The 18,324-nt window shown below is 39.5% G+C and overlaps 1 protein-coding gene across 1 annotated transcript in view; it reads right to left on the reverse strand.

Annotated features, from left to right (window-relative positions):
• Positions 1 to 253: 253 nt before the first annotated feature.
• The window catches only part of LOC121180854 (glycine receptor subunit beta-like), a 45,631-nt gene continuing 27,560 nt past the window's right edge, over positions 254 to 18,324 (reverse strand). Inside the window, exons 5-12 of the mRNA XM_041036522.1 lie at positions 14,183 to 14,250; positions 13,792 to 14,018; positions 11,336 to 11,418; positions 10,113 to 10,250; positions 6,143 to 6,295; positions 2,417 to 2,565; positions 1,299 to 1,457; positions 254 to 815 (exon numbers count right to left, since the gene is read on the reverse strand). Coding sequence (XP_040892456.1) covers positions 522 to 815; positions 1,299 to 1,457; positions 2,417 to 2,565; positions 6,143 to 6,295; positions 10,113 to 10,250; positions 11,336 to 11,418; positions 13,792 to 14,018; positions 14,183 to 14,250 — 1,271 coding nt within the window. The 3' untranslated portion in view covers positions 254 to 521. The remainder of the gene's footprint in view (positions 816 to 1,298; positions 1,458 to 2,416; positions 2,566 to 6,142; positions 6,296 to 10,112; positions 10,251 to 11,335; positions 11,419 to 13,791; positions 14,019 to 14,182; positions 14,251 to 18,324) is intronic.

Here is an 18,324-nt window from a genome sequence, read left to right on the forward strand (position 1 = left end):
GGAAGCATTAAACTTTCAGAAGTGATACAATGTGTTTGTAATTATTTTGAAACTTTATTTTTCATTTTCATTCATTATTCATCTTTGTGTATATTTTTTATATTTACTTTCTTCTCTTCTATTTTGGATTTTCTACACCTTTAACATAAAGTGTTACAATAATCTTACTCTCAGTGAAAAGCATTTATTTCTAAGGTACAGCATAGGGGTATTGGAGTAGCCACATCAAGGTTTAGTTTACATTAACCACAATGTCATGTATCAGATGCAGACACACATGCAGTGCCTACTTAATGCACGGACTTAAAGGGGACTCAAGCCAACAGCCCCAAGGTTTTATAGTTGTGCCAATTGAGTTACTCTCAGGAAACAGCAGTCTATGAAATGCTGGAAATCTTGACTTTACCAGAATAGAGTTCAGTATATGAATTTGTAATTTGTCATTTGAATGTAGTTTTAATATCAGCATAGTCAGTATGTATCAGGATACAAACCACTTTATTTTCACCCTCCTCCCTCTCTCACAGATAGACCGACCAGTAGACGACATTGAAGAAGAGGAAGGAGAAAGGGAAGAGGGCTCTTGCATAGAGGTCAACGCGTTTGGCAGCAGCAGGTATGACAGGCTTGGGTGGTGGGGGTTTCTTGTTAGCTTTGTTTTGGGACTTGTGGGCCCCTGTCACTTCAACCGGTTTACCATAACAGTCAAAGTTGGACAATTCAAAGTCTCGAGGTAAAGATCCCACAATGCTGAAGTCATTGGATCGAAGGTCTGACTTGGAGGTGCAAACTTTCTTACAGCGAGTTTCAACCACCTGGTAGAAGATAGAGACAGACTGATATTTGCCAGCTGATATTGTCACTTCGTATATAATACAGTTTTAATACAGTTTTTTTTCAGTCCAGCTTTCTAGTCCTAAGTTCATAACCTATGGAGTCTATGAGAGGAGCATTAATTATTAATGACTGATGTGTGATGTGTTTATTTATAAGGATGATGCTGCATTCCTACCATACTAATACACAGAAAATAAAGCTTTAGTAGACAATTTGCTGAGTGCCAAGCATCAAATTATTGCAACTTGCAACTTTGGTACATAATAATACATTTTCCCTGCATCAATATCATTCTTACTCTTGTTCCTCACAACTCAAAATCAAAGCTACAGATTAATCAAAAGAAGCTCATTGTTTGAAATGTCGTTTACTCTGATAATAACAATCTCATCTTTGAGGATGAATGTGATGCTTATTACAAATAATGTAATTTGCAGAAATATGTTCATTCACGCTGTTACCTGCAGAGTGTTGACATGTATAGGTGTTCCACCAGTCCCATTCACTGTGTTATTAGTTTTATTAGAAGGCTTCTTTCCTTCTTTCTCTTTCAAAGCTTTCTCCTTGGAAGCCATTTTGGTTTTCTCCTCCTCAATCAGTTTGGGGCTGTTCAGCATCACCTACAAAGAAAGGGACAAGGAAACAGACAACGAGGGAGAGAGAGAGAGAGAGAGAGAGAGAGCATATAAATCAACCTGCTGTTCAGGTGGATCAGTGTGCTGATGCTGGCATCTCCCTGTTAGATACTGAGGTGAAGTCTCTGTGTTATGCTGATGATCTTATTCTATTATCTTCTACTGAACAAGGACGACAGCAACAGCTGGACATGGTAGAAAAATCCTGTCAGAACTGAGCCCTGACAGGAAATATGAAGAAAAGTAATGTCATGATTTTTTAAAAGGCTCCAGATGTTAGGAAAACAAAAACTGTTGTCTTGGCATAAACTTGTATAAATGACAACAGTTGCTTGCCTCATGTTTCTTTACATGAAGTTCATTTTCTTTTTTCCTGTTTCAGAAGCAGAGTTTTAAGCCCTTTTGGCTCTGTTTTGTCACCACCACCTCCAGGCTCCATCTGTGTATCTCCTTTCATGTGATTAAATGGGTGGATGGATGAATGGATGGATGGATGGATGAATGGATGAATGGATGGATGAATGAATGGGTGGGTGAGTGTGTAGGCAGGTAGGTAGATACTTTATTAATCCCTGAGGGGAAACTGTGTTAAAGCGGCTATATGTGCATATGTAGTCTGCTGCTCTGTCACTGCCTATCCCAATGTGATCTGCATTTGACTTAAGCATTCACTACTGTTTCTTGTGGCCTTTCTTATTCCATTCAAGTGCACCACTCTTTGAACTTCTACTTGTACATTTACCCTTTTTAAAAAAAACAATCCAGAATCTTCAATCTCTCTAACATATTTAATTATGCACCGCTGTGGCTTTCTCATAATCCATAATCCCAAACTCTCTGGCCAAGGAGGCTTTAACCTAGAATAGGTATAGTATAACCTAGCATAGAGATATGCTGTATATGCACAGTAGTACATATGTGTGTGTTTGTGTGTAAGAACTGACCTGCACCACAGCGTATTCCACCAGGGATGAAAACCCAAAAAGTAGACAGGCTATGAGCCAGATGTCAATGGCCTTTACGTATGAAACCTTTGGTAACTCTGACGCCAGGGACATACTCTCACTGGACAGGGAGAGGACTGATAAAATACCTAGAAAGATACAGACGTCACATCAGTGTTACCAAGTGAATAAATCAGTAACATTTGTGTCAATTTAAAGTACATAGAGAGAAAGAAAAAGAGAGAAACAAAAGTGGTTAGTAACAGTGTGTTGAGTATGTCACCATTATGTCACCATGATGTCACCATGCAATTTGCTATCAACAAGGTTGTGGTATGAGATATATATATAACTCTTTTGTCCAAAACAGCTGAAAGTATGTGCTGTCAAAGCCCATAAGAAGAAGAGCAAGACAAGCGCTTGACTGCGATTGGCTCGGTGCCACCAGATTCACGAAAATAGAGTCTGGGCTGTCGAGGTACAGTTTGAAAAGTGGTTTTCACTTTGCAGTGGAAGATGTGCAGAAACTCTGCTGTCCACATTTCAGTGTATATTTCAGTCCACAACTGTGGGACCAGAACACAGAAGAGCCTGGACTAATATGAGGGACCACAGGGTAATGAGGTGCCCAACTGTCCAGAGACAGAAGAGGCTGTTACTGTGGTTTCAAGGAAGAAAGGAGGTAGAGATATATATCCCGGTTCATCCTGAGAAGCTTGTACACTGAAACAAATGATTTTTTGGTCCTGTAATTATTACATTGCCAACCCTGTTTGTATTAATGCTGCATGTTCTTCTCCTCCTCTCTTCCATTCCCAGCTGTCCTATCTTCCTCCTTTCACCCAGCCCAGCCATTGGCAGGAGGGTCCCCCATATGAGCCAGGTTCTGCTCAAGGAAAAAGATGGCACACTGCTGAACAATCCAAGAGTGACAAATAGCATACTTGAGAGACAGTATTTGGCTATACAACATACCCAACTGGTCTCCAGATTTTTGCTATGGTAGAAACCTTGGCACAAAAGAACCCATGCCTTAAAAGCCAGGGTCTTTTAATGTCTTATGTGGATGGCAACAGAGGATCAAGTATAAAATGGACAATTATCAGGCGAAATTGAGAAGTCATTAACTTGCCATTCCAGAGCTGGAGGTTAACACACTGAAAAGAAGAATCTTTAATGAAGAGGGTTTAACGAAGAGGGTTTAACCAAAGGCATCAAAAGGCCAAAGAAAGCCAAAGTGAACTATCTGCCACCACTGCCATTTGGTGAGACCAAGGACACTTTAGAGGAGGAGAGAGTAGATTTGCTGAACGAAGTAAAGAAGAAACACAATCAGAAGATCATTGGTGAGAAAATGGAGTCTTTCACCATTTGAAGAATAGAAGTTGTCAAGCAATACTCAGCAGTCCAATACCTCATGGAGAGATGGCCTGTTCTGTTCAGAGAAACTCAGGTAAATCCAGTTCTTGTGATTACTATAAACATCAGTCAGTATCTGTGGCAAGTCCTGCCCCCATGTTCGTATTTATCCCCACTGGATAACAAAAAAAATATGCAGAGTCAAACAGCACTCTCTCAGCCATTTCATGTGGTCTTTAAGGCTGTAGTTTGTGTTGCTGCTAAATAGTATTACACTATACTGTGAGGACTGATGCATTAATTGTTGGGTTGTCTTGATCATGTTGTTTCTGTGTTTTTATCATCTTCTGTTTCAAATCAAAGAAGAGTTCAGAAGGATAACAACAGTTCATCTGGAGCAAACCGTTTTTGTCAAACCTAGACACACTCCTGGAGATATTTCGTACAAAGGGTGGGGTGGCAGGCATGAAAATCAGACCCCTACTGGATTCACTCAGCCAGGTAGAGTTATAGGGACCTTTGTATAATGCTGTCATCCTATGTTGGGCTCATACATACAAAAAATATTTTTGTTGGCCTAGCTCACTATTCTCCTATCTCCTATTATGAGAACATGTCAAACTACAAAAATAAGACATAAAAATAAGAGTAAATGTTAGGTATTCTCTTATAATCTGAGCCCTACTTAAGAGACATTTCTTTCAAAAGAAGAGTCCATTATTATCACATGCCTCTCTAAATAAATAAATTAAAATGAATTACTTTGCCCATGACGTGGCTAACTTTGTGTTTGTAAGTAAGTAAGTAAACTTTATTTATATTGCACTTTTCTCATTTAAAGATCACAAAGTGCTTTACAACAAAAGTGCAGAATGCCATGAGATAAAATAGGACAATTAAAATAATAACATATTAAAAAATAATGCAAAACCAAACCAACAAAAAAAATTTAAAAACAAACCATTAAAATAACATAAGCAAACCACCTAGTCAACTAAAAGCTTGTCTAAATAAAAGTATCTTCAGCTGTTTTTTAAGAGTCAACAGAATCGGTCAAACACAGGGTTAATGTTAAAGAGTTCCATAAATGAGGACCAACAGATTGGAAAGCAAGGTCACCTCTGGTTCTGTAATGTGTCTTAGTCACTGACAGAAGCTTTTGACTAGAGGACCTGAGTGATCGACCCACAGAGTATGGGGTTAAAAGACCGCAGATATGTTTAGGGGCTTGTCCATGTATTGCTATAAAAGTCAGAGCTAAAATTTTTATTATTTTCACCAAATAAATTAGTCTCTTCTCCAACACTCATGCTAGTGGTGTTATTTTAAAAAGCCTGAAGGTTACTAGAAATCCTATTTTTTAAACAGAGTTTTTGATTATTCCGAAAACATTAAAAAAAAAAAATACTATTTCTAACATCCATTTGATTTTTCAAATTTTGTCTGTGAAAAAAATGGTTACCTCACTGACCAGATTGTACACTGATACAGGGTTAACTCAAACAAAGAGTTGTCATATCCAGGAAACCCTGTTATGTTTTTGTCTTGTGTCTATGTTGTCTCGTGGCTTCTGGTTTTATTTCTGAAATCTACTCTCCTCTCATTTCTCAAGCAAGGTTTATTTGTGTGATTGCACTTACATATCTTGCAGGGCAGTTGTACTTAAGTTACACTTCAGGGCATTTTACTGGACACTCTGCATTTTTGTGAATGTTCTGAACATTTTCTTTGGCAGCTTTGATTAATAATGTTTTGCCTGGTAATGCTAACCAGACTATCTATTTTGGCTGCAGTAAGTAACTACCTTTTGAAGCTTTTGTTGCAATGCTGTTGTGCTTTAAAGTTACTGTTCTGGTCATTTTGTCTCTCTAAATGTTTGCAAGTCATGTTTACTTGAGTATTTTGGATAAAACATTTTTTTCTGGCAAGTAAACTTTCTTGACAATTTCTTGATTAAAACTTACAAAGAATTTCTGTGGGGAAATCGTTACCTAGCTCTTTTTTTTATTAAGTAAATGGCACTCCAATTTTTTTTTCAGTGTAGATGCTTATATTACAAATAGAACAATAATCACAGACCACAAAATGACAGAAGAGAGATGCAACAAAGAGCATCAGCCTGTTTCAGTTTAGAAAATATTAGCTAGAAGACAGTCAAGGACAGGATTTCTGTGTATGCAAGGTGCATAACTGAATGGGTGCATGTGGTAAAGCTAGTTGATAATACGACGAGACTGTCTTGGGAGCTAGGCTGTTTATAGTGGTGAGGATAATTACAGCAATAATGCTGTAATTATCTAACAACTGTATACTTAAATGAGAATTGATTCAAAGCCAGCATGTAAAATGCGTATTTGTGGTACTTACCCAGTGGCACCCTTGCAGCTGAAGCATCAGGGTTTATCCAGAATGATAACCAGGACAAAACAACAATCAGCAGAGTTGGGGCATAAACTCCCATCATATAAAAACCAACCTGCCGACGCAACGTAAAAATTACTTCGACACAGGTGTAGTATCCTGAAAACAGACAGAGAAGGAGTAATCATGGATCAGTTAAAAATATTCCTTCAACATTTAATGAAGATAAAAATTTCTAGGAAACTCAAGTGATCAGTGAGAGGAGAGCTGTAGGTGCACAGTAAGTGCCTTTTGAGTTTTATTTGCTGACAGCCTAGCTTGTGAATGCAGTGTACTGCATTTCCTTGTTTATTTCATAACAGAAAAGCATTTTACTTTATAGTCTGCTTTTTCATGTATCTCAAAGTAAAGTGTTTAGCATATCTAACAGTGATATGCACATCAGTACAAGTACAGGGATTTTCCTTGATCAGTCAAACAATAAAAAGCAGTGTTGTGCTTGTATCCTCCTCTGTATAGCATGGTAGTTAATTTAAACTATCTGTTGTACCAATCCCACAGTAATTGTCCCTGTAATATTGATTTACAAGTAACCACTTTTTCATCCTGTCCTTACTATTTTACATTATTCATATATGGTGCATTTGCTGTCCAATAGTCCTAATTATGCTTATAACCAGTTATGTCTTTTTTTGTTTTTGTTTTTATGAATACACATAAATACATCTGGTCAAAGTGCAGCATGACCTGCTATCAGTCAACAGAATAGAGTGTTTCGCACATGGGACCAGGTCCCGCAGCATGTCAGTCACCAAAGCTGTCTCAGTGAATTACTGGACAGTATAATCTAATTTTTACAGCTGTTGATTTGTTTTGATGCATGTGAACATGAAGCATACCAGAACTGAAATGCAACAATGTATAATTTTTTTCACATGGCCTGGACCAAGTGAACCAAACAGGTTCATTGTTTTAGGTGTGAAAGGTTGGCTGAATGCTTTACCTTTTGCTTGTAGCTGCTGTTTGTACTTAGGGTCTGGGCTATGAGGCATGAGACAATCTGTGTTGGGACTGTGGTTAGTGGCCTTGTCTCTTTACACTCACCAAACACTTTATTAGGAACACCTCTACACCTGCTTATTCATGCAAGTATCCAGAGCCAAGCATGTGGCAGCAGTGCATAAAATCCTGCAAATACAAGTCAGGAGCATGTGATCTCAGTGACTTTGACCATGGAGTGATTGTTGGTGCCAGATGGGCTGGATTCACACTTTCAGAATGGAGCTAAAAACAAAAACCTGAGCAGCAGTTCAGACGAGGGATACACCTTGTTTATGAGAGAGGTCAAAGGTAAGACTGGTTGGAGGTGACAGAAAGGCTAAGCTAACTCTGAACCACTCTTTACAACTGTGGTGAACAGAGAAGCTTCTCAGAATGAACAACATGTCCAACCTTTAGGAGGATGGACAACAGCAGCAGAAGCTACATCAGGTTCCAGTCCTGTCAGCCAATGCCAGAGAGCTGAGGCTGCAGTGGACACAAACTCACCAAAAACGAGCTGCTGAAGACTAGAAAAACATAGAATGGTCTATTGGATCTGGATTGCTGCTGAGGCTGCAGATGGTAGGATCAGAATTTGAACTCAACAGCATGAATCCATGGACCCAACCTGCCTCAACAGTCCAGGCTGGTGGTCGTGGTGTGATGGTGTGGGGAATGTTTTCTTGATTCACTTTGGGCCTTAATACCAATCAGTCATGGTCTGAATGTCACAGTCTGTCTGAGTATTGTTGCTGACCATGTTCATCCCTTCATGGCCACAGTTCACCATCTTCTAATGGCTACTTCGAGCAGAATAATGCTCCATGTCACAAAGCTAACACGACAGTCCCTTCACTTAACTTCAGTAGCCTCCCCAGTCTCCAGGCCTGAATCCAGTAGAACACCAATGGGGTGTGGTAAAACAGGAGATTGGCAGCTTGGATGTGCAGCTGTTAAATCAACATAGAGCAGAATCTCAAAGGAAGGTTTCCAAACACCTGCTTGGATCCATGAAGGGATGGAATTATGCAATATCAGTGTGGTGTTTTTAATGAAGTGGTCAGTGAGTGTAAATGCTAGCAAGGTTGTCATCAAAATGTTGTGGAGATTGTCAAAAGAAAATGTGAATGAATGCACGTGTAATCAAGTAATTAATTGTCCATTCAGATGCCATTAAACCACAGAGAAAGAGGGTGCGTAGAGCTGATTTAATTTGCCAGATCTAAACTGGTGGAAAACAATATAGAAAATATGGCTTTTAATTTGTTTTGTTTTTTTTCTTGTCTAATGAGGGAGGTTACAGTTTACTCATCGATTCACAGAGATCTGACCTTCCATTTGTACTTTGTAAGTGCTTTAATGTTTAAATGATTGCATGATGCTCTCTCTAAGCCAGCTAGATAGTGTGCTAAAACAACTTGGTTTGCTGTGTGTGAGCTGCACAGCACTATGACTGACCAGTACAGATGCTATTCCTATTCAGACAATAAACTGTGGCATGAAATAAGATAAAAAAACAAAAACAAAACAAGCCTCCCACTTATCATTCTCCACACAATGCAGAGTCAAGGTGTTGTTTGATCTGCAAGAGGTACCTCCAAAGTTGACAGGGAATCCTGTGACATCAGCAGCAGAAGTTTGTCTTCTACGTGTCATTTTTGTGTGAACATCTGCATTGCGCATATTCTGCAAGTATAAGTGGCTTCAAGCATTTAAAATAAGCTATTTTTGTCTCATTGTTGCAAGTCAGGAAGAATGTTTTAAAAATATATATGAATCTGTAATTTAAATTAAAATGGATATTGTAGTTAATCATGTCATATTAGCTCGCTAATGGGAAACGAGTTTGTTACTTAAGATTAAGAGATACTTTAGAGGAGATACTTGGATTCTCAGTCGGGCAAACACCTAGAGCTTGCAGCATACAGATTACTTTAGCCTCACGACTAATTAATTATTTGCTTCTGTACTTAAATAAATTGTACTCTACATTAAATGTCTAAGATTAATCAAACACACACGTGTGACATGACATGTTTTGATAGTTCAAGAATCATAATTTATTTCTTTTGATTGTTCTTGGTTGTTTCATGTACTGATTTTATTTTATTATATGACCATTCAATCATGTTCAATCATGTATTACATTTAAAGAGCTTCATGATTTGATGATGATTCCTCTGTATTTTTACATATCCTCATCTAAAATCATAATTAGATTAATATTTCTCTGTTGGTGCCTTTAAAGAAAGGTGTCATTTGTATCTGAAAATGAATCATGTAAAGGGACTCACCTTAACAAGTTTTGGTAATCAGCCAAATAACTAAAGAAGCTTGCTCTTTTGCAGGTTTTAGATTTAAAGCAGACATTGTGTTTTGTTTTTCTTATCATCAGTAAGGCCTATAAAAAGACCAGAACCAACAATACATCAGTCTCTGTCCAAATATTTATAGACTTACTTGCTCTGTATTTTATTCCTACTGAGCTATGTTTGGGGTCTGTACAGCAAAGGAAAGCCTCTTGTCTCCCCTGTACTACCCAAAGAGCCACAGAGTCACATTCATAAAGTGACAGTTTTGCCTATAATTTTAATACTGCATTCAAAGTTCAGTCATAATGCCTCTGTAACATTTTCCTAATGCAATAGCTATCCTAACACCACACTACATATCAACAAAACAAAGGTTAACATTTATCAAATATCAAATTTATGTATGGGAAATGTGTTACATTAAACACAACATGATTGCCTACAAATTATTTAATTAATGAGAAGTTAGTATATTAACAAGTAAAAGTATTATTTTAAACTATAGCATAACAGTTCAAGAAGTATGTGTACTGTTTTGTAGTGGTAGTAGCGACTTGGTTATTAGCGACTTTCATAGGAGCGTTGATGCTTTAGTTAGAATTATATAATTAACCATTACTTACCTGTTCCTTGGTAGTACTTTGTGCAGTTTCCATATTTTATGTCCTCTTGTTTGATGTCGAACTGAGGGAGAGCAATCTCATCCATCTGAACTGGGTCAGACTGCCACATGAACACAAGATCACTGGTGGTATAGCCAACTAGAACAAAATGAAAATTCATATTCAGCATTAACAGCTTTACCACATAAGATATTACACATTATTTGTACATTGTAAGTACCATTACCCTTTATGGTAAATGGACTGCTCTTATACAGCACTTTTCTAGGCTTATCAACCACTCAAATCACTTTTGGATGATTCAGTCTTATGGTAAGTGATACAGGTGCGATCAGATGTCAGGACACTGCCTGTGTGAAACAGACATTTCACACCAAGTATGGAAGTTATCTGAGAACTGTAATGATATAGACATTTATAGTGAAAAATTAATAGGGTTTATGAATTTCTGGATAGCGTGCTTCGGATGCTGCCACACAAGCTGTTGTAGTAGAAGTGCTTGCCACAGCATGGCCAGGGACCCGGCTTTTGCATATGCACACAGACAGAATGTTGGTACTGGGTTCTCCATTGCACTGCTCACCTTAGACAGATTATTTAATAAATAAATAAATAAAAGGTTGCTAACAACTTTCTGGAGTTTCCAAGGAACAGTGAGTACAGACAATGTTTCACAGAAAGCTCCAAAAGCACACAAAGTGCTGGAGAGCGCAGTACCAAGGCTGCCAGTACCAAGCGCTAACCTGCCCTCCATCCAGGACCTATACCGGTCCAGAGCCAGGAACCGTGCAGAAAACTTTTCCGCAGGCCCCTCACATCCTGAACACATACTGTGTCCTCCCCTCCAGCAGGCGTTACAGAACACTGTTCGCCAAAACCAGCCGATACATGGACAGTTTCTTTTCCTGTTGCTCTGATGAATGTTTGATTTTTCCGCTACCTAATCTCATGCATTTTTTTGCACTACAATCTGCACATATTTTTCAGCGCTCTGAATATATATGTATATAGTTGCACTAGCCATTCAGACTGACTTATTGCACTATTGTTATTTGTTGTTGTTCATTTGTTTCTGAACTATTATTTATAATAATAAATATTCCCTCTGCCATTGTATTTGATCCTGGTGGTTTGACATTTATTCACATTTGATTGGAATGTGATTCATGTGATAAAAATAAGGGCTTTAGTTTGGCTAAGTATGATGCATTGTGTGTACTTACAGCTCTCCAGCTGCATCTTACACAGCTGTGTGTCCATTGGGAAGAGTGTAAGATCCAAGGGACAAGACAGCGTCACTGACAGCCTGAACACACACACAAACACACACACACACACACACAGGTGGTTAAAGAGGATAAAAGAACAGCTCCAATTCAGGGTAATGCTTTTACATTTATCACTTGTTTACTATGAGTAAAATCATCTCTCTCTATATTGTCTTCCTGAGGGGAACCTCCAGAGCTGTCTACATCTTGAGAAGGCCCTAAGATAAATTATCATCAAATATGGTGCAAATATTACTTCTTATTTTTATGTATCGTATTTAAATAATTTACGACACAATCTAAATGCTTCTGATTCTAAACCAATCTTCTCAACATCATTGCAGTGTGGTCCATATGGGAGCAGGACAAACAATCTACGGCTGAGCACACTAAGCAACTCTCTGAGGATGTACATAGGTACTGTGAGGGTGGCCGAGATACCCGGTGTAAAACAATGAGTTGCAGCAGTCTGGAGCAGTTCCCAATTCCATTTTATTTGTTAAAAATGAGAATCTTGCTCAGAAACTCCCAGGTAAAAATTCACATTGGGCAACCAGAAAGAGAAAAGTAAGCAAAAAAAGAAAGAATAATACCAAAAAGAACTCACTTCTCAAAAGAATCAAAGTAATACACAACAAATAATTCACTCTAACTGCCTTCCTGGCTATACCCTTAAAACTCGGGCCCACGGCAGGAGCTACGTTCTGGCTGGCCCAATGTGCATTTTTGGCCGTAAAGTTTGTGAACAGGACTCTAATTTTCACAGGTACGCTAATGTCAGCATGCTAATATGCTCACAATGACAATGCCAAGAAGCTGTGGATCGGCAAGGTGAAGCAGATCCAAGTCCAAATTGTTACCATGGGTGAAGGAGAGGATGAAGATGCCGAGGCTCAAAGGCTGAGAGCCTGGCTGTGGGCTATGGCCACTGTGTGGGCTAGCAAAGGGTCAGAAGGGATGGTGCATGCATTACTCCACTCATATTAAAAGTGACATCAAGAAAAAAGTGGTAGCCTTCGACTGCTTCAACAAGGAGTTAAGACTGTAAAAAGAAAAGGTGAGCCAGAGCTCTGTCAAGAATTATCAACCATGAAGGCCTTTTGCACAAGGCACAGAGCCTCAATATCCACAAAGAAGACTTTTTACTTCATCAGTAGAGCTTCGTCCATTTACTGTTAAGAGAGGCATGCTAACTGTTGAAATGATTGATGGAAGAAAGACAAGACTGCCATATGGACGATGGCATGACAAAATGTGGCTGTTAGGACAGCAAAACTCAGTCATTCTGAATGACTTATGTGAAAGACATTAAAGACAAATTAACAGCACTACAATACTGTCCAAACAAGCTCTGTTACATCAACCTCCAAAAGGTTGATGTAACAGAGAACAAAAGATCCAAGAAAGTGATTTGTCACTGCAAGGAAAGGAAAGGCTGAAGCAGAACCTCAGCAAAGCATATGTGGCACACTTCAAGAGCAGCTGTGGAAAGTTGGGTCCAGTGTTTGCGCACATTACCATCGGCATTATCCTGTACCCCATTAATCCAGATACCACTGAAGAGATGGCCAGCATCATCTCAGAGTTGTTGGCACAATGGAAGGTCAGAGAAGCGATGAATCCAATCACCAACAGCCCTATACAGGGAGTCCAGAGGTCTGCAGCCAGCGGAGGAGGCTGGAGGGCTGTGATTAATTTTAAGGTCCTGAATCAGAGAACAGTGGCTAACAAAGCCAACCTCATCAATCCACAAGGCACTCTGAAAACCCTCCAAGTCACGCAGTACAACACCTGCATTTATTTGGCCAGCTGGTACTGGTTCCTACCCTTGGCTGTTACTTTCCAGCCAAAAACACCCTTCACTCACAAGGGGCGAGCCTATTGTTGGCTTTGCCTCCCCCAAGGATTCAAGAATTCACCAGATGTGTTTGGGAAGGCTTTGGGAAGAAGACTTTTAGCAGCTGGAAGAGTTTCCTTTGCTGCAACCTAAGTTTTATATGATTAGAATCCCATTCTGGTATTAAGTCAGGCAGGCTGATATTTACCATTTTAATGTGAAAGCTGAACAGGACTCCTGTACTGGAGAGCCTGGATAACAGGACAAATCTTATATCAAACTGTATCAAATGTCATGGCAATCTATCCAGTAGTTACATATTTCATTCTGGACCAAAGTGGTGGACCCACCGACAAGCCAACATTGATGTGGAAGGCACTTTCATCAAAATAATTATGACAAATACCGGTCACTGTCAAAATCACTGCAAAAGCAGCAGCTCAGTTGCTGGGAATGTTTGATATTTATAATGGAAAGGAGTAGGTCATGAATCCTGGATATTGTTTTTTAAAATAAAAGGTGCTGAAAAAAATGAAAAATGAAAAAAAAAAACCTGAAAAAAATGAGTGAATACCTCATACTGATCAAGACATCTCCATTCCTAAAGATGAAGAGCAGAATGTTGTCCTGTGTGACATCATGGAAGTTTGCGTTTTTCTCATTAGCAAAGAAAAGGTCTGGTTTCCACAAACACTGGAACATCTTGGGGTCAACAGTTAGTGCTTCACTCTTAAAGTCAGTAGGAAGTCGTAAGCGAGGGTCATTCCATCTCTGACGAAGAAATATATTTACTCTGTAGTCCTGTGTAGAGAGAGGCTCATTAACACATTATGTATTATAACACCTTATGATACCTTAATGGTATCTTGCAGCAGCTGCACTGTAGACAGAAATTCAGAATTTGAAACTAAAGAAATGTTTAAAAAAATGACATTAAGTGTGTTTGTGGTTTGTGTATGTGTCACCATAGTGGTCTCCTGGATGGACCCAAAGCTGTTAATGAAGATGTTCACCCTGGACTCGACTGGGATACCTGCAACACACATCCACACAGAAGACAAAATTACAGCAATAGACACTTAGACTATTCTGTTCTACATATATTTTGTCTGATCAGATGCTGATGAGCTTTTCCACAAGGAAATTCCACAAATGCACTGAAAGTGTGTACATGTAGTGTAGTGTCCCTCTTTTCCATTGGGGGCAAACGTGCTATCCTACACTACTAAAGTCCAACCTGCCATTCTCTTTTCTGCCACCAGGGGTGGTTCATTCAGGCTGTGTGACCACACCAGTGTGGCTGATGGGTTCATGTGAAACGCCTTGTGTTCCTTGCCTCTCCCATCCTGACTGGTCTTCACTGGCTGCCTTCATAGTCTGACTGCCTATTTTTGTCTGTAGATTTCGATGGTGTATAAGTTGTGCTGATAATGGTTTTATTGAAACATTCACTTTTATTCAAATTTGATATTGGGTTTTTTACGTATATTGTGTGTGGTTGTTTTAACGTGTATGGTATTTTTAATTAGTGATCTAATTTTGTGATTTTAAGTTGGACATGTCTTTCACTGATACTCCCTGACAGACGCATCTCCAGATAATTCAGATAAGTCTTTATATCTGACAGAATGGCAGGGGAGGAGGAGCAGCAGCTACATTTTCTGACACCCTCTGCTAGAAGCAACACTCCTTTGGTGAGATAACCTCTTTTGAATATTTTGTTATGACACTGGAATGCACTAACTTGTATATTCCTCATAGTATACCATCAGCCTAAATCTACAGAAACCTTTATAGAGAAATTTGCCAAATTAGGATCCAAAATCTCCAAGGAAAACAATGAGTACAAGAAACATCAACATACACATGAGTTGCTGACATACACATAGATAGCTGCCGATATCACAGACAGATGGATAGATGTTCTTATGATACTACTTTCAAATCTGCTTGGTGTGGACCATGTGCAGTTGGTTCCTTTTTACTGTAGTGGCTGCACACAAAAGTCGCTGTGGTCACAACAAATTGGTGGCTACACACAGAGCCTTTCCCACACCCTCTGATAACAAAGTTCACGCCACTCTGGTCCTGGAGAACTCCAGTGTACTCTGGTGTACGGATGCAGAAACTAGTCTTATACGTGCAATACTCAAACCTTTATTAAAGAATCTCAAACGTTCCATTCATATGTAAAATAATTAAGAAATTAATTAGTTATTAAGAAAGTTGTTCATAAGTAATTGGTAGCCTGTTTGCATCCTATTTAAGGGCACGATGATTTTCTGTGTCGCCTGGGAACCTGATCTCTAAAAAATACTGTAAGTCCCTCAGGGGTCAATTCTTGGTCCATTGCTATGTAAGTCGCTATGTAAGTCTGTACTTACTGCCTCTTAGCCACATAATTTGGAAACCCAAGCTATGCCTCCAACATTACGCGGATGACTAAATATGCAAATCCTGAACAATTTCTTTTATTGATAGTCAGCCTTTGTTAACAATCAATTGTCAATTAATCCTTAATTAAAGAAAGACAGTTGTCTTTTTTTTTTTTAGAGCTACACTACTACAGCAGGTACTACAGCAAAATGCAGTTTTCTGTAGTACACTGCAATTACACTGGAAGTCCTTGTGTTCTGCCCTGTCTGTTAATGTATATTGAAATTGATTACATTATTAGCAGCAATTGATGGATAATTGACTAATCATTGAAATTAAGGATGCACTGATACCACATTTTTTCAATAAGTACTTATACCAATACCGAGTACCGATATGAGTGCTTATTAATGCCATTATAAACATGTTTTATTTTCATCAGATATTGTTTCATTCTCTGGCTGTGAGAAATTGCTGTGACTGACATTTGAACATTCCATTATATATGGCATTGCCACACATTTTACTCAAATAGAAGTACTGTTATTGACATTTTAGCATTTAACTGCATCTTTTTTTTTTAACAAACAGCCTTGCCACATATTTCACTGAAATATAGCCCTGAAATATAACTGTACCAACATAAAACTGGCAGAGCAACTAAGGCATTATCATGTAATCAGCAACATCTGTCAGTGAGAACTTAGAAGTCTATTTTGAAAAAGTAAGGGGCAAGTTTTTTTTAATGAAAAGCAGCTTCTCTGCATTATCAGCTGTTAGTCTGCTTCGGTTTTCATCTACAATGTGGGACACTGAGCTAAAAAGCCTTTCACTTTCCACACTGCTGCATGGTGCTGAGAGGTATCTCTGTGGCATCTGAGCCAAAGTGGGGAACCGCACTTTATTAACCCCCCAGTACTGAAACGGGTTGTCTTCCCGAGCAGTTGTGGTCTCTCCAAGGTAGGTCTCTAACTGAATGGCAGCACCCACTGGTGCATGGCTCTGTGATACCAACTGCTGCTCATTTGCTATTTCTTCAAACACACAGTCCAAACTGCATCTGGCTTCTGCCTTGAGAAGCTTTTTGGCAGGTGGCTCTCCCAGATCTTCCTCTGTCTCTCCTCTGTATACCCTCTGCAGCTCCAGCTTCACCATTTCCTTGGCGTCCGTAGCAGTGTTGATGTCTGAGAAAAAATTATCTTTATACCTAAAACAGTGAAAATAATATATTAGCTGTTTACAGACAAGCTAGTCGGGCACTGTTAGAATGAATCAGTTACATCATTACTTTCAATTAACTTAAAGTAAGCTGATTATTCACAAGTTAAATGATAACGTGTTTTAGGTTGGTCATAATGAAAAACTTTTTTGTTTTTATGATATTCTCTTCTTTGCTAAGCACACAAAGACTAACACACACGTTACCTTGGATAGAGTACAGTTGGGATGCAGTATAATGGGTTTTTCTCTGTGTCAATGAATCTCCTCTTGACAGCTGCAGCTAAGGTCCCCTTCATTGTTTTGATGCCATGATCATCGTCTGTTTCTTTGTTTAGAAGTCCTAAAAGTATGGCCACAGCAGGAATGACATCAGATGCCAATGCATCAGAGGAGCTTACTTTTCGTGTTAATTCCTCAAACGGAGCCAGGACAGTAATAGCCTTCTCCAAAAGTGACCATTGGTGAGCCGTGAGATTGTCGGGAAGCTCATGCTCAGACCCATATATTCCCAGAGCCCTCTTCTGCTCAAGGAGAGACTGCAGCATGTAGTACGTGCTGTTCCAGCGGGTCTGCACGTCCTGTTGGAGTCTTTTTTTTGGCTGGTTGAGCTGCACCTGAATATCTTCAAGGCAGGAGTAGGCTAAGGCGGAATGAACTATTTTCCATCACACTGCCACAGCATCAGCCACACTCCTCTGTGCTAAAAGCCCCTCATTAACAGCCAGCTGGAGGGTGTGTGCAACACACGGCAGGCTCGGGAGTCCAGCATCACTCATGGCTTTGATCATGTTTTATGCGTTATCACGTAGCACAACATGAACAGAACTTTTAGGGACCCCCCATGTCTGAAGCATGCCATCAAACACACCTGCGATGGCTTGGCTGGTGTGCGAAACCCTAAATTGTTTTGCATGCAGGACGACTCTTCGCAGAGTAAAATCATCGTCAATCCACTGTGCAGTTAAACTGATGAGGGACACCGGGCTGACGCTGCTCGTCCAAATATCAGTGGTGAAGCTGAGGGCTGAAATGTCTTGCAACAGGCTGTGGATGTGCCTCTTCACAAAGTCGTGTAGCTTTGGCAACACTGTGTCAGTGATGTGGTGTCGGCTAGGGATCTCATACCTCGGCTCCAGTACGCTGAGAAGACGTTTAAATCCCACATTATCAACAACTGACGGTGGCTGGTCATCAAGAGCAATGTGCTGGGTAAGAGCCAGTTATTTTCACTGTGCGTGGGTTGTCTCTTGACATCTTCTCCCTCTTCTCCAGAGTTTGCTGCAAAGTTGGTTGTTGCCGTTTCCCGCTATTAGCAAACTCTTTGAACTCGGCGTCGTGTTGGTCTTTTGTTTTATCTTTCTGTTTTGTTTACCTTTCTGTTTTATCAGATTGCTTGTGTTGAAAGTACTCGCTTTCGTCCCTCCTCTTGACAACTTTGCAGACCATAATTTGCAGTCTGCTTTACTCTTGTCACCATCATCCACTTTAAAATACCGGAACAGGGTATCGG

The sequence above is a fragment of the Toxotes jaculatrix genome, chromosome 4 (assembly GCF_017976425.1).
Source record: "Toxotes jaculatrix isolate fToxJac2 chromosome 4, fToxJac2.pri, whole genome shotgun sequence".
In the NCBI taxonomy this organism is placed as follows: Eukaryota; Metazoa; Chordata; class Actinopteri; family Toxotidae; genus Toxotes; species Toxotes jaculatrix.